The sequence below is a fragment of the Sinocyclocheilus grahami genome, unplaced genomic scaffold, assembly GCF_001515645.1.
Source record: "Sinocyclocheilus grahami isolate Dianchi unplaced genomic scaffold, SAMN03320097.WGS_v1.1 scaffold240.1, whole genome shotgun sequence".
NCBI lineage: Eukaryota > Metazoa > Chordata > Actinopteri > Cypriniformes > Cyprinidae > Sinocyclocheilus > Sinocyclocheilus grahami.
Window position 1 is genome coordinate 1,091,046 of NW_015505419.1, and position 23,742 is coordinate 1,114,787.

The following is a 23,742-nucleotide window of genomic DNA, read 5'->3' on the forward strand; positions in this document are numbered from 1 at the left end:
CCCACATCGCTTCCTGTCTCCTCTACACTATCCTATTGAAATAAAGGCAAAAATCTCCAAAAATAAACTTTAAATCCAATGCGAAATCTGCAAGAAGTATTTCTTCCTCATGCAAAATTCCAGATTGCATGGATAACTGGATTTCAACAACAAAAATTCACAGAACAACAGTAAATGTGATCATAGCTTTATGATGTGAAATTCTGAACAGGCATGATGAACCGTTCAAATTTCTTCAGGACAAACAAATCTGACAAAAATCTTTATTAACATGTAATTGTGTAAGAAAATGACCTTTTTCAGTTACTTGAGTCTTGAATACAGTCGATAAAGCTTTTTGACACAGAGCTTTCCCTATCTGATCTTTTTTTTCCCCTCGTCTCAAGAAATATCTGCGTCCACACGAAACCACAAAACCGACCCAAAACGATGTAGTATACATGCCAGACCAGTATGTGGCTCTATAATTCTGCCACAGAGATGCACTAAAAACAGAAGAATACTTGGACTATGCGCATAAACCTTCCGCGCGGTATACAAATGAACATGGAACAATACATTTATTAATCTGTGTTAATGTTAGTTAATAAAAAGACAATCGTTCAGTGTTTGTTCATGTTTTTGTTGCGGTTATGTGACGTAGTGGTGTCTGACTAGGGGCGAGACGTGGGGCTGATGACGTCATCGTTTCAGAAAATATACGGATTCGCTGTCCACACGAAAATGCAAGGGTGGCGTTTTCAGATTTATCCACTCTGGGACCCGGTTTCAAAAAATATCGGTTTCACTCTCCCAAAACGCCGGATCCGTGTGGACGAAACGCCTATACGATACAAAATGTATGCGTATACAGCTAAACACGTCTCCGTGTGGACGGGGGCCTTAGACATAAGGTTGGGCAAAAAAAAAACATTTTGAAGTGCCTCACTCTGATTTCTTTTTACTTTAAAGGAATTTGCTGACTCTTTAGCAATCCCCTTCCTTGAGACGAGCGCTAAGAATGCCACAAATGTGGAGCAGGCCTTCATGACTATGGCTGCTGAGATCAAGAAGCGCATGGGCCCTGGAGCAACAACCGGAGGAGACAAGCCCAACCTGAAGATCGAGAGCACTCCTGTGCGGCAGTCTGGCGGCGGCTGCTGTTGAAGAGCCTGAGCGTGCACACACACATACACACACAACCATCCCTTTCCCTCATTTTCAAAACGAATTTTCTCACACACACCAAAAAAAAAAGCATCATTCTCACGGGAGGAACCACTGCATTAAGAGCCAACGTTTAACAGCCTTACGGCTTCATTTATGACACCATAGTCTTCTTGTTTTTATTCTCCTTAGCCTTTCCTTTTGTGTATGACACCTCACCCCTTTTTCCTCCCTGTGCACATTAATAACCCCACCCACATCCATAACCCCGCCTTCTGTACTTAAAGTCCAGGATGGAGCTTTAGTACAGTCATATGTTCATGTATAGAAACAAACAAGAGCAGATCTAGGGGCGATTCTCAAATCCTCCTTTTAAACAACTAGCGAGGTTGCGTTAAGAACGTTAACCCGTCTCTCTAGTATTTCTAATTCTCTCACACGCCGTCACTTGAATGAGGTTTTGTGGGCGAAAGCATGGCTTCTGGGGCTGAATCGACAGGAAGTCAACTGCATACAAAGTCGGCAATATTCTATACTTGTTCTCATCCTACTAGTATATTATTGTTATTATGGTGATTTTTAAGACTGATTTGTTAATTTTTTTTTTCTGTAGGTTTTTGTTTTTCTAATGAAGGCTTGTACAAAGGCTTACTGCTGTCATTGATATAGTCTGGTCAGGGAAGAGGCGGATATGGATGTTTTTTGTTCATAATCTGGATTTTGGGGGTCTAGGCTTTAGGCCGATGAAAGCTACTGTTCCCTCTATTACCTCAATGACCTCTGCTACCTTTGAGTGTTCGGCCATCACAGGGTCAAAATGAATGCACGAACACCATCTTGACACGTCGAGGTTGTATCATGCTGCGGTCAGCAGTTTTGTGGCTTTGGTTTGAAACCTCCGATCTATAATTTGGTGTCGTTTTACCATTTTATTGAGCCAGACTTCCAATCCGTAGTCGTCGCTGCTGCCAAAAACGGTCCATCATGCATTGTGTGCGCGCTTTGTATTTATTTACATACGGTAAATATATTTACATATTTGTGAGGGGCCTTAATTTTGCCACAGATGAAATCAGCGTGGTAGTTCCATGGATCCGGTTTAGTGTGCTGTGTGTTTGTGTGGGAATATTGTGTTTTACATCTAGGAATATTGGGATTGACTGGTCCAGCGCAGGAGACCGGATATGACCTCCCATGTTCTTTAATGAGAAATATTCATACACCTTCAAATCTACCTACAGATGGATCTTTAAAGGTCTAGAAGCTCATTTAGATGTTGCCTTCGGTGATCAAAGAGGTTTATATGGATCCTGCACTCTTCTCCACATGGTTGCAACTCGGTCTTATCAGCATTTTCAACAACAACAAAAAAAAAACAAAATGCAAATAATTGGTCTGATGAGTGTTTTATTATGTACAACGTGGATCTAGAAAACGTAGAGTTTGTGAACTTCATTAGTATTAGTGCATCACTTGATCTGAACTAGTCTCGCCATCGTGATATTAGATCACTTTCGCTCACTGAGCCAGTGTAATCTAGTTTTTACACCACTAACATCTGCTAATGCTAACGTAACCGCACATACTTGTCACTAATATTGCGTGCTGGATTTGCTTGTACTGTTTTCTAAGTGAACTGGTAGCGTTGGGATGGAGGGAGCAGTAGCAGGGTTATGGGTGCGTGTGCAATGACTGGGAAGGAGGGACAGGCAAGGGGCAACTGCATTTTGGAATATTCCTTTGATTTTAAAACCGGTCCATCGTGGATCCCGTGTTACGTCTGTGTGAAAATCAAGTCTCATTTAAACCTGCACTCATTCACACACTAAACAGGTGCTTTTTTTGGGATGCGTTCGGAAGGGTCATTGTTTTCTCGGAACGTCTGCTGTCTTTTGATATATGAATTTTGTGGTAATGTGTGGGGTTATCGGAAAGATGAAGGGTGGGGGGGTGGTTACTTAGGAATGTGATGGAGCATTCTTATGCTTTTCGTCTTTTTACTTTTTACCCATGTCATTTGCACATCTCATTTTTTGAATTAAGACACGGCGATGGTAAAATGGCAAGCACCTCTTTAGTAGTTTCCCTGTCTAATATACACACTCTTTCTCTATCCCTCTTTGCTTGCTCACCCCGGTGCTGTTTCATAGCTGGGTTTGATTTTGTTTTCTCTTCTCTGTACATATTATAAATATATATAATAAAATGATCAACATGAGACTTAAAGATGACTTCCTGCTTGCTTTTTTGTTGTGTCGAGTGAAATATTGTGTGGGTGGTGAGGCAAGTATCACTTCCTGTGTTAGCTGGAAAATTGATGACTTGTGAAAGTTGAATCGTAATTACAAAATATTTGTCACTTTTAAAAATAAAAATCATTTTGTCTGAACTGGATGATTCTCATTACTCTGTTACAGTATAATGTAGAATGGAATGAGAATCATTATTTAGAATAATGATAATTACACAGTAAAACATCTGTACCCATTATAGTAATGAGTAAACTATACTATTGTTATTTTAATATTGTTTATATTGAATAACCATTTTAAATTGGGGGAGATGGGGCATGGGAAAAAGTTAATGTATATAGAATTTTTTTTTTTCAGAAATCTTCAGATCTTTTTTAATTCTAATTTTCTGCATGTATTTCTAGTTAGCTTTATCATTTTTGATTTTCATTTAAGTGTAGGTTTTCATCTAATATTTTTATTTTATTCCAGAATATTTTTAATTAACAACAAAAACACTTTCATACAGACCTATGATCTCCATTTTTTTAACATTTACTTTAGATATAAGCAAGCCATAAAGTAGGTCTTTAAGCTACCATGTACCATGTGATAGCAGAGTGAAGGTCACATGAATCCTCCTCTTCCCTGTGTGCAGATTCGTCTCCACCTAGTGCCCTATTAGCATCCCAACAAACGATAATGCATATTTATTATAGCATATTTTACATTAAGGATATGGTGGGGTAATACATTGATATCCATTTTGTATTAAAATCAGTGCCTGTGTCCAGTAGTAGACTGAGGTATGCAAGACATTATGCCTTTATCTGTTTATTTTACTCCTATCGGATGACTGACTATAAACACCATAAATAGAAACCATTTGATATAATATTTGACCTGTTGATTTACTATGTCTCGTGCGCTTGTTTTTGTCTCTGAACAGACACATTTGGAGGCTCCTACATGTGTAGAAGGGCTGAGCCAATGACCTTGAGTTATTTATAGCCAGTCAGAGTAACTGCAGTCAGTATGCAGGATCGTCCCGTTCTGCTCCGACTCCCCTGAGATAGAGAGAGAGAAGAGGAGATAGGAGCGGATGCTGCATCTCTCTCTAATTTCTCACTGTGCCAGCTCATCAAAATCACTAAACTGAGACCCTGAAAATGTAAAGAGATCTGAGCATTCCTGTGTAGCTCATGCAGCATCACACACACACGTGGATGCTAAATTTAAACTCTTGTTATTCTGACTGAGAGCTGGTTGATAGTTTTGTCTTCGTCTTTTTGCATTTCACAATTTTGCATTGGTGATTAGGTGAATCTCACTGTCAAATACACGCCTTGGTCAAATTTCACACCACAATCGAAAGAAAGAAACAAGGATATGCCTATTTTTTAGGATTATTTGACAAGAATTTTTTTTTTGTTTGCTTTTTTCCCTTGATTTTCCCCCCGTTTTAAATAAAACAATTGTAGGCCTATTGCAATCAGGACAATTACGTTCACACCAAGAATAACTATAATGTTAACGATACAGATATAGTTTTAAAAATCGTTCTAAATTTAGAATAATGGCAGAATCAAATGTCTGGACTAAATTAAAGAGAAAACGTGCTTTGCCCATTTGTTTTTTTTTTGCCAAACGCCACAATGCAAAAAGTCTTAGTGGTGAAATGTGACAAATACATTTTGCTCCATTGCTGAAAGCTGACTGCAGTTGCTTTGTCAACATTACACATTATGTAAATGAAGCTCTTACAAATGCAAATGTATGCAATTTCCACTCACTTCTTTTTACACACAGCGCTCATGTTTTTCAACTTTTATTTCATCACTTTTATTTACACATTCTGCATCACATAACAAAATTGATTCCCTTTTTATGTCATCCTTGCCTTATTCACAAGCTCTTAATTTTGTGTCCTTTTTAATTTTGCGCCCTCCACAGTATCTCTGTTTCTGTTATTCAGTCTCAACATCTCACTTTCCACACGGCAGCTGTTCCTCTCAGTCGACGGGCCCTTGGAAGATGAGTTTGATGTGGCCTTGTTCCCCAGTCAGCCACGTTCCACAGAAAGGACAAGCAGCGTGGAAGGCATGCGTTCCGTGCGGCAGTGGGATCTGACTCCAGCCTTGCACTGTCTTTTCTGAGCACACGTGACCGCAGGGGCAGAACGCATGTGTGGGGGGCCCCGCGTCCAGATACAGGCCCCCTTCAAACCCGAGCCAGAGGGGCACGTAGGGGCCCACCCCTCTGCACATGGGACACTCTCGCTCTCCTGTGGTAGCTGGAGCTGTGCCTCCACCCCCGCTTAACGCCACCGCAGACGATCCCGCTTTCTCTTTACGAAACCCCCAGTTGTGGTAGCCGTGCACATGGCCGCAGTTCATATAGACCCAGGGCTGTTTCTTGTCGATGGTGGCGCGCTGTGCTAGGCTGGGGAAGGCGAGCGTGTTGAAACCCACGGGACACTGGGGACGGGCGGCGTTTAGTTCCTGGCGTAGAGACTCGAGCTGTTTGAGAGTCGGGGTGTGACGAAGACCGCTAGGCGTCCGCCAAAGCAGAGTGGCCCCGCAGAGATCGATGAGAGAGCCATCCTGCAGCATATTTGACTCGTTCTCTACCTGTCGGATAAAAAACACACACATGAAATCACTCAGGACATTCTGCAATATGTCTTCTATTGGGTTCCACAGAAAAAAGTAAGTCATACAGGTTTGGATTGACATGAGGGTGAATAAATAATGACAGAAATTACATTTGTGGGTGAAGTGACCTTTTAAGCCTGAAACTTGCCATAATATCCAACTCATTTCATAATTTGTGCTATTTAGCAGATGATAGAGCCACACTCAGCTAGTCAAATAAACGTCATCTTACATTTAATAGATCTTAATTGAAAATGTTGAAAATGCAGTCCAATTAAAATGTTTATGAACGAAAGTAGAACTATAATAAGTTGACAGTGACGTAACTAGAACTTTTTTAGCCCATTTTTTTATACCTGGTTTAAAAGTTTTGAAAGCCTTGAAGAACAGGCCTTGTGAACAGAAAGATAGTTAGATCTTTCAAATGGCACTTAAACAATTTTGGATTTGGTTTATATACACTACTGTTCAAAAGTGTGGGGTCAATAAGATTTTTTACGCTCTTATGCTCACCAAGGCTACATTTATGTGATTAAAAATAGAGCAAAAACAGTAATATTTTGAAATATTACTACAATGAAAACAGTTTTCCATTTTAAATATATTTTAATATATGTATGTGATGGCAAAGCATCATTACTCCAGTCTTCAGTGTCACATGATCCTTCAGAAATCATTCTGATATGCTGATTTGGTGCTCAAGAAACATTACTTATTATCAGTGTTGAAAAGAGTTGTGCTGCTTAATATTTTTGTGGATTTTTCAAGATTATTTATTAAATAGAAAGTACAAAAAACAGCATTTATTTGAAACAGAAATGTTTTATAATATTATAAACATCTTTATTGCCACTGTTGATCAATTTTATGCTTCCTTGCTAAATAAAAGCATTAATTTCTTTAAAAAAAAAACCTTCTGACCCACAACTTTTGAACATTAGTGTATTTTATCATATTTAATAAATTCACTTTTGTCAACCATGCTGGTAGAACACTATCAGTGTTGAACTTCTGTGAAATATAATTCACTAAATTCAATTTCCTGTGCGATGTGGCCAGTGAAGAAATGAGCAATTTTATCTTTCGACCGCAGATGTCCATAGAGAAGCCAGAAGTCTGCAGTGTACCTCTGAAACATTTTTACTGGCGGTTCATTACCGAGATTAAAGCAAATTCTCACCAGTTTTCCTCTCTGCTGGGCGGACCGTGTCTCTCGGAGGGCAAAAACATTCCCACATACTGAGATCTCCCTCCACACCCCTGGAGCGGGTTCAGATACAAACTCCCCTGCTGGGTGCATCACCAGCACCCCATTGGTTGTTAGTCCATCCATCAAACCATCTGAGGTCCTCCATTTAGCAGCTCGCTCCTGGAAATCAAGCACATCAAGAGGATTTTACTAATCTCTACAATATCGAGATGAACTCAAAGCGAAATCGAAACGTGTCGTGGCTTACTGTCAGAATAATATGGGTTCTCTTTTAATGTACACGTATGTAGTGTGTTATATAATAAATCACTGACTAACTGAGCTTAGAGGATTATAATGCACAGACAGACACCATAGGCTTTCCGTTTATAGCTACTAGCTCTTACACAACACACCTACTACTTGGAGCTGCATTATACAGTGAGAGTCTGAAATATTTATACCCGACTAGAATACAGTATCCATTCTTTCTCTCTCGTTCTCTTTCCTCCTCCACAGAACAGTGGTGGGCAGAGAGTCTGTCAAGGACATTTGTACGAGGCCATAGCTGTGTGTTGATATGTCATGCATCACTGCCGGCTACTGAACCATTACTGTCCTCCAGGTGTCCGTGTTTTTTTTGAGAAGCATAGATCTCCACTATTGAGTTAGCTACTATCAAGGTCAAAGCCAATATTAAAGTCACTATTTGAAAAGGCTTGGAATAAAAGAGTACAAATAGTAGTGTTCCATTCAAAGTCTACTTCCATTGCTTAGTGTATGAAAAATGATGTATAAAGGGCAGAAATCCACATCTCCTCAACAATTAAAGGGATAGTTCTCCCAAAAACTTTAATTCTGTCACCATTTACTCACCCTCATGTCATATTTGTCCATACAGTGAAAGTCAATAGACTCAAAAATACATTAGACTATTATTGTTCTGCAATAAAAAAAAGTTCTGCAAAGAGAAAGACGGATTTCATACAGATTTGGAACAACATTAAGGTAAGTTAATAATTATAGAATTTTAATTTTTGAGTGAACTATCACTTTAAGTCAAATGCACATGATTTGAAAGAGTTGATCATTTAATCAAGCGCATTAAATGTGAGTAGCGATGTAAAATGAAGCGAAATGAGTTTTCCCAAAATTGAAAATTCTGTCATTAATTACTCACCCTCGTGTTGTTCCAAACCCGTAAGACCTTCGTTCATCTTCGGAACACAATTGAAGATATTTTTGATGAAATCTGAGGGCTCTCTGACCCTCCCATAGACAGCAAGGTAATTACCACGGTCAAGGTCCAGAAAAGTAACAAGATGATCGACAAAGTAGTCCGTGTGACATCAGTGGTTCAACTGTAAACTTACGAAGCTACGAGAATACTTATTTGCGCAAAGAAAATGACGTCATCACCGCCACATGCTCGCGTCATGGTACTGTTGTGAACGCGCATCCACAAGTGGTGCAGTAGAGATGAAAATGTGGAATAAAGTCGTTATTTTTGTTTTCTTTGCGCAAAAATTTATTATCGTAGCTTCGTAACTTTACAGTTGAACCACTGATGTCACACGGACTACTTTGTCGATCATCTTGGTACTTTTCTGGACCTTGAACGTGGTAGTTACCTTGCTGTCTATGGGAGGGTCAGAGAGCCCTTATATTTCATCAAAAATATCTTAAATTGTGTTCCGAAGATGAACGAAGGTCTTACGGGTTTCGAACAATACGAGGGTGAGTAATTAATGACAGAATTTTTTTTTTTGGGTGAACTATCCCTTTAAGCATCTCGGTCGGTGACAGCAGGAAGATTAAAGCTCTGTATTGTGCCTGCTGTTTTCTATGAATGATATGCATCTCTAGAATCAGCATGTTTTTTTGTATCATATTTTATGTTCTCGTTTCACTGAATGATGGTCTTATCTGCATTCACCTTTTGCTTCTGAATGAACAAGCAGAACCTTTGTCCCCCTGAAAATGTTTTGCATAGCTCATGTCAGAGTGAGCTACACTGAGTATGTTTACGCTGATGTTAATATCAGTCTGTGATGTAAAATGTATCTATTAATGTTGTAAATATAGATCTACTGTATGTAATTAGTGGTGTTTGCTAATGCGACAAAGCTGTATAAACAAAGCCTTTACACTAAGTAACTCATCAAACGCGGTATGTACTGTAAACAGCAATGATATTCAACTCATGCCTGCTGAGGAGAGGTGTGCTATACTTTTCTAAGCAATCAAACGTGTCTCTGAACAGATTGAAAACTAGAAAAATGTATATTCACTACAGAAATGTCCATGATTTTTCAATAACTTCTTAAGATATTTATTTATTTCCATAACTTTCCAGGTCTACAAATCAAAATTTTTAAATTAATATTTTAATGTATTAATTCTTATTACACACCGGCTGCCAAAAGTGTATTTTATGTAAAAGTTTTTTTTTTTCCAAAGAAGTCTCTTACGCTCACCAAGGCTGTATATATTTGATCAAAAATACAGTAAAATAATAATAATATTGTAAATATTATTACAATTAACAGTAATATTATGAAATATTATTACAATTTAACAAAGTGTTTTCTATTCAAATATATTTTAAAATGTAATTTATTCATGTGATGCAATGCTGAATTTTCAGCATCATTACTCCAGTCTTCAGTGTCACATGATCCTTCAGAAATCATTATATCAATATGCTGATTTGGTGCTTAATTATTATTGGTGCTCAATTATTAGTAATGGTTTTTCTTATTATTAATTTTATTGAATTCTATCTAATATATTAACATTTTGTATATTGATATTTATATTGGTTTTACAGCATCTGTAACTTCTTCACAGGAAAGAACCACTCACATTTTTCAAAAAAATGTACAAATCTAGTTAGATTCTTTGTTTTAATGATTAAATCCACCTATTCAGAATGGAGCAGCTGCATACAAGTTACTGCACATGCTAGGGAGTAAAGCCTTGGTGCTTGTTGGGCAATGCAAGTTCAGATCTGGCTCATGGCATTCCCCAAACTTATTCATCTTTCCATAATTCACAACAAACGATATCCAATAAACAAACCACTAGGCTGAAATTTTACTTGACATTCTTTTTGCCTGTTAAGGCAACACAAACAAACTTTAACAGGCAAAACAGCAGGAAAATACTGTAATGTGTCCTCTTCTACTGTGTTGCTTTTTTGATGTCAGTGTAAATAATCCTGTGTTGTCTTCTTCTGTACTTTGGCAAAGATTCTGCATTAGTAAACGCAGCTGTGACTCAATAGCCTGTTATGACTCACCCCGAGGAAGATGTTTTTGGAAGAGTCAAAGCCCGCTGCATATATTCGTGCTGTGTAGGGAGCGCTACGCTCACACATGATGCGGCAAGCGTAGCGGGAGATGGTGCTCTGGGCCGACTGTCCTCCCTCTCCATTTGCGCCCCCCTGTCCTTGTCCTCCACCTCCGCTGCTCGCTGTGTCTGTCACCACAAAGTCTATCATGCTCTCTGTGGAACGGCCAATCTAAAGACACATTAACAACCAGAGTAAGTGAGATATTCAAGCAGAAGTTCACTCAAAAGGGATCATTTTTATTAATTACTCCTCATGTTGTTTAAAACCCGTATGACTTTCATTCTTTCATGAGAGATAAACAAAATAGGTTTAATAATGTACTGGTTGCTCACTCCCCATTCACTGTAATTCCACGGATGCACAGTATATAGACTACCGTTCAAAAGTTTGGAGTCAGTAGGTTTTTTTGTTTTGAAAGATATTAAAATGTTTATTCCGAAATGATACATTAAATTGATCAAAAGTGACATTTATAATGTTACAAAAGATTTCGGTTTCAAATAAATGCTGTTCTTTTCAACTTTCTATTCACCAGAGAATACTAAAAAGCTGTTTTCAAGATTTTCAACAGCATTGTAAATGACACTGTAAAATATTTAAATTCGTCGTATTTTACAATATTACTGTTTTTACTGTATTTTTGATCAAATAAATGCAGACTTGGTGAGTATAAGAGACTTATACTGACCCTAAACTTTTGAATGGTAGTGTTTATACCATACTGACTATAATCGGATTTTTTATTTATTTTTATTTATTGGTATCAATCAATATTTTATGTAATTGTGCATGCTCATTTCAACCTATTTTTACACTTTGATTACTGATGCTTTAGCCATCATAATGCTTACTTAAATGTAATATTTATTATTGCTAATAATTCAGCAACACAGTTAAACTTAATATTCAGCAAATCTTTCATGCTCTATAATGTTTCGCTGCCTAAATAAATATTGATCGTTTTGGGGAGGTTTGTTTATTTATTTATTTAAAGACAAAATAATGTATAATTCTAACATCAACCACTTATTGTATTAGCCATAAATGACCAGCTTATTGTTATCAGCCAGATTTTTAATACTGATGCATCACTAACCAGTGCATTATTGAAAATGCTTTCTTTTGTGTCTCAAGGAAGGAAGAGAGAAAGTTATTTAGGTTTAGAATGGCATGAGGGTGAATAAATGACAAAATGTTCTTTTGTGGGTGAAATGACCATATATTTGACATAATTGAGGCCAAGAAATATAGATAAAGACATTAACCACTAAGACAGGATAATAAATACATTTAAATTAATTTGCATGTTTAATGAACTCAATAAGAAGATTTAAACAGGCAGTTAAATGAATGAATCCTCTCTTCTTCTCATATGATACTTTGCTCACCTGAAACATGTCAGTGTTGGGGTCATGTGTATATTCCACTATAACAGAATGACTCCGGGACAGTGTGTAGGATATGCTGTGCTGGCTTTTGTTGCTTAGGGCCTGCAAACACACACATACACACACACACACACACATATATATACAACTCTTTGACTAATAGTCTTTGTTGCATCATTCATCCCTTAACAAGTCAGAGGAACATAAGGTACTTTCAGGTTCCCTAACCTTATGCAATAGATTGGCAAAACACTCGGTCGGTTGCAATGTTATGCAATGACTCTTACAGAATTTAGTGGGTGGGTCAAGAGGACACTTATGTTGGAAGAGATTTCACATCTTTTGGAAGCCATGAAAAAAACTGTTTTAGATAACGTATCTGGTCCTATCAAGCATTAGCATTAAGGCATTACCATTTATATTTTCAACTTTAAGCAAATGCTGTCACCTTAGACACCAGAGGCGTGGAGACGTTGTGGATGACATCAGGTTTGACACCGTTGGCTTTGGGCCGTTTGTAAAGGGCCAGCCGACTTCTCCTGCGGCCCTTGTCCCCGCTAGCCAGCGAACCATTATGCCTGCGTGTAACAAAACCACAACAGTCCAATCTGAGCTTAGCAAATGCTTTGAACAATAGAGAATTAATTAATCAAAAACACATTCGGGGCTTAATTTAGAAGCAGCACCTCACCCACTGACTGATTTTGATAGAGCTGACAGATCGAGGACAGACTGTTGTCTTGGGGATGACAAAAACTAGGCAATACTTGTTTTCACTTAAGAGCATTGGCGTGTACTTGAAAATAATTAAATGGCATTCATCTATCTCTCTGTCGATACTATGACAGGAGTCATGAGCCCTCCACAAAATGGCTAATGCAGGCCTCTCAGAGCCTATCAATGAGGAGGCGAAGCCATCTTATAATTCATCTCGACAACGATCAATAGTCCAGACACTTAAATGAGCTCTCTCCATCTCCTTTCATCTCACTGTGAGGCAGTCTTCATTTTTACCGTTTTTTTTATTTCTGTTGTAGCATGTAGTGAGGAAAACGTCCTTTAAATTAGCTCATTTTTGTCTATTTTACTCTGACTGAACTAGAATATTTTGGGCCACATTTACCAACAGCTTGTGTCAACGTAAACCCTTTTTTGGCATTAAAAGAACTACCGTCAGGATTTACTAAAGACATGCAGTGAAAAATAGTGATGAAAAGGCGTGGGCTGTTATTTCTGCGGCTAAACTTATTGCATATGCATTTGCAGGAGTTTCCTTTTCAGAAGCAAACATTTATGGGAAGAGAGTAATTTAAATGAATCTTGAACCCAAAAAAGCGAGTCGTAACCCAAGTCGTGAACCTGCGTTGTTATCATCAGCTCTGTTTGTTTGTGACGTTGCACTATAGATTGCATTGGTCATTATGGAAATTATCTGGCTGCGTCTGGGAACATTAATTTTGGGTACAGTAGATCACCCATTGAATTTTCCACTCCCATTGCCACTTTTGTGGGATTGTAGTCTCACGCTAATGTTCCCTATTCAGTAAATCCGGCCCTTAGTCTCCAAAAATATCATTTTAATTGCTGATAATGTGCAGAATAACACAACAATGTCAATGTGTGACAGACTAATTCACTCAATTGTCTGTGCAAATTTAAGTTGTCAAATTATGTTTTTGGTTATACTGTTTTGGATATCATTTTCAGCAGGTATTATTCACTGTCCCATGATCGTTCAGAAATCATTCTAATATGCCGATTTGTTGCTCAAGTTAACATTTATTATTATCAATGTTGAAAACAGTTGTGCTGCTTAATATTTCTCTGGAAAATGTGATATGTTTTTAAGGATTCTTTGATAGATAGAAAGCTCAAAAGAACAGCATTTACTGTTGCCCTAAAAATACAGTAACCATTTGTGACCCTGGAGCACTAAACCAGTCTTAAGTCGCGGGGGTATATTTGTAGCAATAGCCAAAAATACATTGTACGGGGTCAAAATTATAGATTTGTCTTTTATGCCCAAAATCATTAGGATATTAAGTAAAGATCATGTTCCATGAAGATATTTTGTAAATTTCCTACCGTAAATATATCAAAACTTCATTTTTGATTAGCAATATGCATTGCTAAGAACTTCATTTGGATAACTTTAAAGGTGATTTTCTCAATATTTAGATTTTTTTGCACCCTCGGATTCCTGATTTTCATATAGTTGTATCTCGGCCAAATATTGTCCCATCCTAACAAACCATACATCAATGGAAAGCTTATTTTTTCAGCTTTCAGATGATTTATACATCTCAATTTTGAAAAATTTACACTTAAGACTGGTTTTGTGGTCCAGGGTCACATGAATAAAAACAGCCTTTTTTTAATTAGTTTTTTAACTATGCAAGTCTTTACTGACACTTCTGATCAATTTAATCTGTTGACAAAACAAAAAAAATTAGTTTACTTAAGACATTATTATTTTGAACATATATTTGATTGTATTCTTTAATAGTAGTGCGAAATGGAAAAGAAATGAACACTTTTGTGAGTGATACAAACACCATTATGTGCTTTCTCTTTTCCACTTCTTGTAGCTCAAGGGTTAAACCCTCCTGCCCTCCTGGCACTGGAAACACTCATCGCTCTGCTCTGCTCCATGACTGTGTGATTTGAATGACATCTTTGTTGGCAGTCAAATGAAGTGTTTTGCATCCGCAGCTGAAATCTAAAGATAAGTCAGGAAAAACCAGTCGCAGGTACACCAGGATGATGTGGTGTTCATTCATCTGCGAGAAAAGATGTTAATTGAAGTCATATTTATTTGAGGGTAATTTTACCCTTGAACTCCCACTGAACTCCTGCATTCGGCGAAACGCTGGCTGAGTGGAGGAGCTGTAATTTAGATAAATGGGTTTTCACGAATCGGAGACAGTATCGTACAGTTCCATTGTGTGTGGGAACAGTTCAACCTGAATGATGATAAACTCAGTGCTGCTGATGTCAAAGGTTTTGTTTATTCATAACCAATATGTTCAGATTCAATCCATTAAATACTTAATTTGTGACATCTCTTTTGGAATAATTGTATGATTCCCTTTCTTTGCAATAATGAATGTTCTAGGCTGAAAAGCTTTATCAACATTTTTTTTGGCACAATATGAATCATTTTGATTAATTAAGATTTGAATGCACTTACAGTGGAAGTCTAAGACAAGACATTACAGAGATTTAAAGCCCAAAAGAGAAGCTTGTATTTTTGGTAAAGCACTTAAATACATTTTTTTGTTGTTGTTGAATTGTCTAATAAAGCAATAAGGCTTCATGGGGCTGGGGTATATTTGTAGAAATAGCCAAAAATTGTACGTATATTTAAAAAATAAATTAAAAACCTTGCATGGGTCAAAATTATAGATATTTATTATACAAATAAAGTGTAATGATATTAATAACAACAGACAAACGTAAACAAAGGCGTATGTTTGTAGAGTAATTTACAACAGCTTCGAACATGGCTCGCCAATCAGAATCAAGGACCGGAACTATCCGTTTTAGCCACCTTTTCTTGTCGTAAAAATGGCCGCGGCCATTTGTAAATTCTATGGGTCTGGCTTCCGGTCTCATTTGAGTCCACTCCGTCCAGCTATTTTTAGCTGAACAAAACAGTTCGTTTTGCTGCTTGATATTGAAAGTTGGTGTGTCTTGTCTTATATTATTTTAATGTATTATCTTAATTATGAACACACTGGATTGTAGTGCAAACAGTTTTACCGTTTACTGTATGTTGTTATTTACCTACAGCGGCTAATGAACCGAAAGTTTCACCCATAGGCTTACTTCCGCGTTGAAGAAATAGGTGGATAAACCACTGTTTTTTTTCTCCTTTTCCCTTATCCTTGTGCATATCATCAAAGTTACAAAGTTTACCGGCTTTACAGATCATGACATAGTAATGGATTGTTATTCATTCTTATTAATTAATACATTGTTGCTGTACTAGCAATGTGCATTTTAATATTTATTGGACTGTCTCTTTACTGACTTTTTTTTTTGAACAAAAATAGCAGCACAATTATTTTTCAACATTGATAATAATAAGAAATGTTTCTTGAGCAACAAATCAGCATGTTAGAATGATTTCTGAAGGATCATGTGACACTAAAGACTGAAGTAATGACTGAAAATTCAGCTTTGTATCACAAAAATAAATTACATTTGAAAATATATTCAAATAGAAAAAATATTTTAAATTGTATATTTTTACCATATATTTTTTTCCGTGTGTGTATATATATATATATATATATATATATATATATATATATATATATATATACGAAGATTTTTGTGAACTATTCTATAAGTTCTGTTGCGCTATTATGAAAGAAAGAGCTAATCGGAACTATAGAAATGTAAGGAGCTTAACCATAACTTTAATATTAATATAATTCCCTCAGGGATGGACGTATTCTTACCCAAGTACAATCAGCTCCCCGTACTTGATGGGCTCCTTGTCCTCAGGGCAGAGAGCATCATGGGACTGAGATCCTGAGCCCAGAGGAGGAGACGGCTGGTTCTTGTTGCATGATGGGCGCAGCTCCAGGGACGGAGGAGGGCAAAGAGCTTCGGAGCTCCCTTCCAAAACCATATCCAGAAGAACGACTCACAGCTATAAGAGAGAGAGAGAGTGAGGGGACGAATGTGAGCTTGACATTGTTGATCAGCACATTTGCTTGTTTTCTCACAGTGACACGACAACTTTATTTAATAAGCACTACAGGGAGAGGAAATGGAAAAACAGTATGATTTTTTATCTGTATCTCAACCCCCCCCAATTTTGGTTACTCCACCTGTAAAAACAATAACAGACGAATCACGGATCAGCTGTTATGTATTTCTGTAACAGCTGATCCTGTGAGGACAGCCTGAGATCGTGTGGCTGTCTCTGCAGTGTTTTGAAGTCAACAAGCAGCCAACCATCAATTGACAACCTGTCGGGAACAGGAGATTTAACCAATCCCAGGAGAATAACAACCTCTCTGCAAACACACAGTCAAGTGCTCCAATGCAAAGGACTTCATTGTTGTTTTTCATACAGACTTAATGGAACACAGTCACAGCAGTGGCATTTCAAAGGTTCGATACTGACTGTCAGATAAATTGCTGTTGTCATTACTCTGAGTACTTAATGTGTGTTATTTAGGGGAAAATCTATCTATCTATCTATCTATCTATCTATCTATCTTCATGCCTGTGAATCTATCTGTCCGTCCATCCATCCATCCATCCTCTATGATGTGTTATTTCACTGGGATCAATGTTATTTTAGTATTATGTATATGCTATTATAATATTTATTAGTCGTTTTTAATTAAATTTTTTATATTTTAAGTTTTCATTTTTATTTTAGATTTTGTCATTTTGTTATGTGCTTTAGCCGTTTGTTTGACAACTTTTAATATATGTTTTTTCTTTTTAAAAATATTTCTGCTTAGCTTTCATTTATTTTTATTTCAATTTTAGTAATTTAATACTTAAAATTACTTTTCATCTAATATTTATATTTAATTTTATTTCAGCTTTATTTTAGTTATATATACACCTATCTACCAAATATATATACAGTGGGTACGGAAAGTATTCAGACCCCCTTAAATTTTTCACTCTTTGTTATAATGCAGCCATTTGCTAAAATCATTTAAGTTCATTTTTTTCCCTCATTAATGTACACACAGCACCCCATATTGACAGAAAAACACAGAATTGTTGACATTTTTGCAGATTTATTAAAAAAGAAAAGCTGAAATATCACATGGTCCTAAGTATTGTCTTGTTGAGGAAGTGTCATAACAGATTTTTTCGACAGTTCACTAAACACACTAAATCCCTTTTATTTTTTAAATGATAAGCATCTTGCAGATTCTACCATTTTTAAATGATAACTGCATTTATAATGATCAACTAAATTAACACGTAAAAAAAAATATGTAAAAAATATACGTAAAACCTTTGTAGTGCAAAAACATTAGCAGCAACTGGTTATATGTCCATTTACTTCTTCCAGGCTCCTTTATGCAGCAAATTAATCTGAACCGAGTGCAAACCCACAGGAAGCTGACTGGTTTAGAGATGACGGACAGCTCAGATGAGCCAATCGCTGCGCTATTATGGCACTGCATGACTGTGGGTGTGCAATGGTGAGAGGTGGACTGGAGGCTGAGAGGGTGAGTAAGGAGAGGGAGGGAAATTGAGAGAGGACAAAAATAGAAATAGCATGGTGGTGCAGGTGATGGAGGTGAGAGGAGCAGGGAGGGCCAGCGGGATGGAGAAGGGTATGTAGAGGTGTAATACATATAGAGTGCTTACAAAACAGCACATTGTAGATAACAGAAGATTACTAGGGATGAACAAGCACTATTACGAAGAGATTGTGTGTGTGTGTGTGTGTGTGTGTGCTGAGATTTGGTAGGGTGATGGATTGCCTGTTCTATGCCACGTACTTTCTAATCAGCCCACAACCTGGGGGAGGAACGAGAGAAATATGGGAAAGGAAGAGCAACAGGAATGCAGGAATATGGAGGGGTGGTGAGGACAAGATGCACATCATGGAATGAGATCTTTCTAGACACAACAGCCTTAGTGTATAGTGGCTTATTGTATAATAAAATGACAAGTGACCGTCTCTGAGCTCGAACTGTTCTCCACACATTATTGGGCAGCTTATCAATAATTCATTGGCTTCTGGTGCCTTTATTAAAAGACTGGAGTCCCACAGTGTAGGTACCTCTAATATCTTCCTCTTTATTCCCTTCATCTCCACTTCTCGGATCACCACGTCCTCTCTCTGGTCTGATTTTACTGTGTCATCTCCCGTCACCTTCTCTCCTCATTCCCACAATCCTCTCTGCTGCCTCTGTATCGGGGTGAGCGAATGCGGCGTGTGAGACCGGGCGAATGAGTGTGAGCGGGGTAGACAGAGAGCAAGTCTGCCTCATCCATCTCTATCAGGAGCCAGATGAAGTGGGTTCTAAATATACACGCACGAGGAAATGATCTCACGAATAACTTATGAGGCTTTACTCGAGGCCAGGCTCGCCAAACTTAATTCTTCAAAATATATATCTGCTTTTCAGCAGATCATTAGCTATTTCGCAGTTTTGTCAGAGCTGCATTTTTGTGCAATGCACATCTTGAATGCTCGTACGGCTGCAAAATTTCTGTTTGCATTGTTGTTCTGTCTGCAAACAATAGTATTGGTGTTATGCTTTCACAAATTTGGCTTCCTGTAGCAAAGTGCATTTGTATAGGTAGCAGAATGTAGTTTGCACTAATAGTATATTGTCTGCTGGAGTAAGCTCAAAGTGATGGCATCTCATAAATGCAATTATATACTATTATGTATTCATATTGTCTACAATGGTCTGTTATTGTTTATGATTGCATGGCTCTCTGGAATACTTCCTTCTGATTGGTCAATGGCAGCAATCTGGGGTTAAATATATTTGTATAACAAGCAATTTCCTACACAGCTGGTATGATGTTTCTCAGCCGTCTCTCTTCTCATGTAATACAATTGTTTTAACATAAATTAAGATTTGATGTATATTTGGCAAGTGGCAAAAAGTAGTAACCTGCCAATTTCAGTTTAAGGAATTGTTTTTACCTGATCTAACCCTTTGGGTTTGTTGGTGTAACCTTATGTATTTAGGTTGATTCAGTGATGTTAAATAATAATTTTGACTTGAATAAAATCATTCATTTAGATGTTACCACATACAAAACATTTTTAGGTTAACATTTTCTCAGTGTACTGTCAGTATGTTATTATTGCAAAACTTTTTTTTGTACATTCTGTCAAGGTTTTATTTTGCAATAATGACTGACTCATTGTATGTTAACACTTATGTATTAGCTATAGTTTGCAATAACTATTAGATATTGTTTAAAATGTCCACAGAGTTACTTTTGGTCAATGTTTTATATCTGTAACTCTGCTATATAGTCTTTAATGCCCACTAAGGCTGTATTTATTTTATCCAAAATACAGTAAAAACTGTAACATTGTGAAATAATAATAGATTTGAACATAACTGTTTTCTATTTGAATATATTTTCAAATGTAGTTTACTCCTGTGATGCAAAGCTGAATTTTCAGCAGCCATTACTTCACTCTTTAGTGTCACATGATCCTTCAGAAATCATTCTAATATACCGATTTTCTCCTCAAGAAACTTTTTTTTTGTTAAAATAGAAATCTTTTGTAACTTTATAAATGTCACTTTTGATCAATTGAATACATCATTTCTAAATACAAATGTTTCTTTTAAAAACATCAACAAATGCAATTTATTTTCTGTCTTTTAGTACTTTACAAATTTGTTGATTGTCACCTTGTAAACCATAAGGCTAAATGAATGTAATATTTGTCCACTAAACCAGAATGCAAATTTCTTGTAACCAGTACACTATGTTCTACATTAGCATCATGTTATCTATTATATTCTCTTTTAACAGGATAACACCATTTATCTGTTTTGGTGAGCTGAGTAGCTAAGATCTGCCATAGACTGCGGTCTGCACCAGTGCAACAATGGTTTATGTTGCATAATTAATGCGAAAACACCATCTATAACAGTGTTGCTCACTGTACCGTATAATGTCATTATCTCTGTCAGTGTAAGTGTGTAGTCAGCTGCAGCTTGTTGAATGGCCGTCATGGCTGTTGTCTGTTGCAGTGAAGCTGTGGTCTGCAGTGTGTGTGTGTGTGTGTGTGTGTGTGCGACTCATGATGGAGTGAGTGTCCTACAGTGCTGTCTGACCCCGCTGCTCCTGTCTGGGTGAGCAGTGGAAAGAGCAGCAGCCACCAAAGGCAGGGAATGAGAGAAAGTGCGAGAACACGTTGACAAGGTCTCCCTGTTAGAGGTATGGTGATTGTGAAACTTGATAGTGACCTTCAGAGGCAGGGACCTCCGCAGGAGCTCTATCATTTACACTCTTCCTGTTTTAACAGCACATCAGCATTCACAGATGCATGTCAGCGAACCAGTATATGGGTCACATTATGTGACATTGCAAAGACATTTTGTTTATAATTCGATTTAATAAATAATTATGAAGTTTTTTCAGCATGCCGATCAAGAATGAACCCTGAATTAACACTGACAAGGGGAAATACTATGCAGCACATAAAGAAAACCATGGCAATGAATACATAAATAAGATGAATGAACAGGAATATTACAAATGTGTAAACTTCAAGCATAATGGCCCTACTCAGAATATTACTTCAAAAAAACATTAGCAGTGCACAATAAACTGTAATAATTATTCTACAACACAAGCAAATTTAGATCATGTAAAACTAAATAGCACTTTCCCATCCTTAGTAACGTCTCATTCTCGAAGTATAAATCCTCATTCGTGCAAAGAGTCTGCCAGTAAGCATTCATTTTTTACTTAAATATTTTTCTCGTTTTAAGACATTAATAAGTAATAAGACAGAACTGTTTTTTTGAATGATGTTATGTTTTGTTCAACATGAACAATCATCCCTCTTAATATAAAAACAATTGAGACTTTTCTCCTCTCAGACTTTGTCCACAATGCAAAACAATCATTTTCTTAATCACCGTCTTGTTTTCCTTAAAACCAGATAGATTTCCTTGACAAGCCAAATATATTATGTCTAGATTTTAATGAGACCTCTTGGGTCATTATCCTTCTCCAGTAAATTTGCAGTATATTGTTTTAAAGATATTTACTGGAAATCTAAATAATTATTAAGACTTCTATTTTTGCTGTTGCATGACTACTCCCTATCCATATACACATCATCACATGCAGTCGAATGAGACATCTAAATCACAGCCTCTTTTCTTAATACATATATTAATTAACGTTAAATATGTTGTCAGACAAGTAAATGGATAGATGGTCTTCAGATTGATTATTCACCCCGACATGAACAAATACTAAATGTGTATAAGACAAACATACCGTAACCATTCATGATTGTTCTTTTTTTTTTTTTTTGGGGTGTGTTACTAATGCTTTTTTAATTTTGTAGTTATTCAAACAAGTTGTAAACAGATAGCAGGACTAGCTCAGCAATTAAGAACAACTGAAATGAACAAACTATCCAAATTACTAATTATAGAAATAATAAACCAAATTACATTATTTTGAATGTTCACTCAACATTTTGTGATGTAACTTCACCACACTGTTGTGCAATTTAGGTTTACAATATGCCCTGTGAAAGTCGTTTTTTCATGATCTGTTCTATAAACGTCCGAGATTATTGTACACATCAGAAACTAACATTCTGCTCATTTCCTCGAGCCAGCATGACCCGTGGACCAGCCCGTGCTCTCAGACGACAGATTGCAGCGGATTGCGTCTCAAAACAGCAGAACAGCTGAATGCAAAGATTCGAATTCTAAAATCCGAATTATATAAATCGATGTCTAATTCGAATTTTGCGACGTAATCATACAATACCGATTCCCCCAGGAAATACACGCACGCACGCGAGACATTTAGCTACTATAGATGAAATATGAAAGTCGGGCAACACTTTTTAACAGTTGATTTATAAGGCGTCAGCATGTAAGTGTCACATTTGTATTTAATCCGTCGGTAAATATTGTTCAAAATGCACATTACATATGTGAAAACCGGACCTATTTGGTATTCACCAGAATCATCACTGCAATTCTGTCCCACTAGAACAATATAATTGAGATGCTCTTATTTATACTAAGCAATCTCACGCTGCCTATATGAGGCCTGGGAAGTACACAAGGGATTTCTGGGGAAATTAATTAATTAATTAATTAATAATTGTATTTATTACACATAGTAGGCTATAATTTAAATGAAACACTTTATATATATAAAAAAATCTAAATTACAAATGATTTGCACAGAAAATAAATAACTACACAAGAACACACGCATCTACATAGCACTCCGCACTGTGATAATAAAAAGAGGAACATATTTCGGTGGACAAGCACGCCAAGCAAAAACTATCCAAATACGCACCTGATGATGTTACAGACCCCTGCCTTGAATATCCTTGGTTTGTCAATCCCCGTGTGGCCTTAAAATAGGGCGTCGTGCTGTTAATTCCTCGCTCGCGGTGTTAAACTGGATGGCACGCGCATCACGTCGTGTGGTTTGCATTGCCACACTCCGTTGTCATCAATTACACAGAAGACAGCGCGGATCTTAATCCACGAGAAGAGTGTTTTTCAGTCTAGTCCAGACACTCCGTTGTCACGCCCATCTCTCGCTCGCAGTTCTCCGCCGTTAAAGAAATCCGTGGACGGGTTTTGCCCTCGCCCACATCATGCGCCTCTGCGGTTGGTCAGGGTGCCACAACACGCGTAAGCCCCGCCCCCGGATGTGAAGTTACGAATCCTAATATGGTAGTGGGCTTATTAATATTCACGAGCCAAGCCTTTGCCATTGGACCGTAAAAGCGCAACGTCAGGCGTAGGTCATTAATATGCAGAAACCAGGCTTCACCATTAGAGGGTTTCTCCGCCTGATTAATATTCATGAGCTAAACATAGGTTTCGTAATTTCGCCTCAGGCTGGCAGCACATCACTGCTGCTACATACGCGCGCAGTGACGCTCGAGCGAGGGATCTGACAGCCTGTGGAATCCTCCGCATTCTCCGCATTTAGGAATACACCTGTGGAAGTCAGTCCTTTACACCTGTAGGCTAATATATGCAGTGATTGTGCTGTGACACTTTCATCGACACCTCTCAATTAAGAC

The 23,742-nt window shown here is 37.4% G+C and overlaps 2 protein-coding genes across 2 annotated transcripts in view; one reads left to right on the forward strand and one right to left on the reverse strand.

Moving 5' to 3' along the window:
- Positions 1-1,840, forward strand: part of LOC107597907 (ras-related protein Rab-1A-like) — a 9,438-nt gene extending 7,598 nt beyond the window's left edge. Inside the window, exon 4 of the mRNA XM_016289112.1 lies at positions 952-1,840. Coding sequence (XP_016144598.1) covers positions 952-1,146 — 195 coding nt within the window. The 3' untranslated portion in view covers positions 1,147-1,840. The remainder of the gene's footprint in view (positions 1-951) is intronic.
- A 3,349-nt stretch (positions 1,841-5,189) lies between these two features.
- On the reverse strand, positions 5,190-23,325 carry LOC107597888 (E3 ubiquitin-protein ligase pellino homolog 1-like). Its single transcript, XM_016289088.1, has 7 exons — positions 23,001-23,325; positions 16,430-16,623; positions 12,412-12,541; positions 11,964-12,065; positions 10,522-10,743; positions 7,212-7,400; positions 5,190-6,007 (listed from the first exon to the last, which is right to left on the reverse strand). The coding sequence occupies exons 2-7, from the start codon at positions 16,600-16,602 to the stop codon at positions 5,390-5,392; spliced, it is 1,434 nt and encodes a 477-aa protein (XP_016144574.1). The 5' UTR covers positions 16,603-16,623; positions 23,001-23,325; the 3' UTR covers positions 5,190-5,389.
- Positions 23,326-23,742: the final 417 nt, after the last annotated feature.

What these genes read in the sequence shown, in the direction of transcription:
- LOC107597888 (XM_016289088.1), bottom strand. Translation starts at nt 16,602, where the DNA reads ATGGTTTTGGAAGGGAGCTCCGAAGCTCTTTGCCCTCCTCCGTCCCTG. An exon ending in CCACGCCTCTGGTGTCTAAG is followed by an intron (nt 12,066 to 12,411) that starts GTGACAGCATTT and finishes GTGTGTTTGCAG; the next exon opens with GCCCTAAGCAACAAAAGCCA. An exon ending in CCAACACTGACATGTTTCAG is followed by an intron (nt 10,744 to 11,963) that starts GTGAGCAAAGTA and finishes ATGTGTCTTTAG; the next exon opens with ATTGGCCGTTCCACAGAGAG.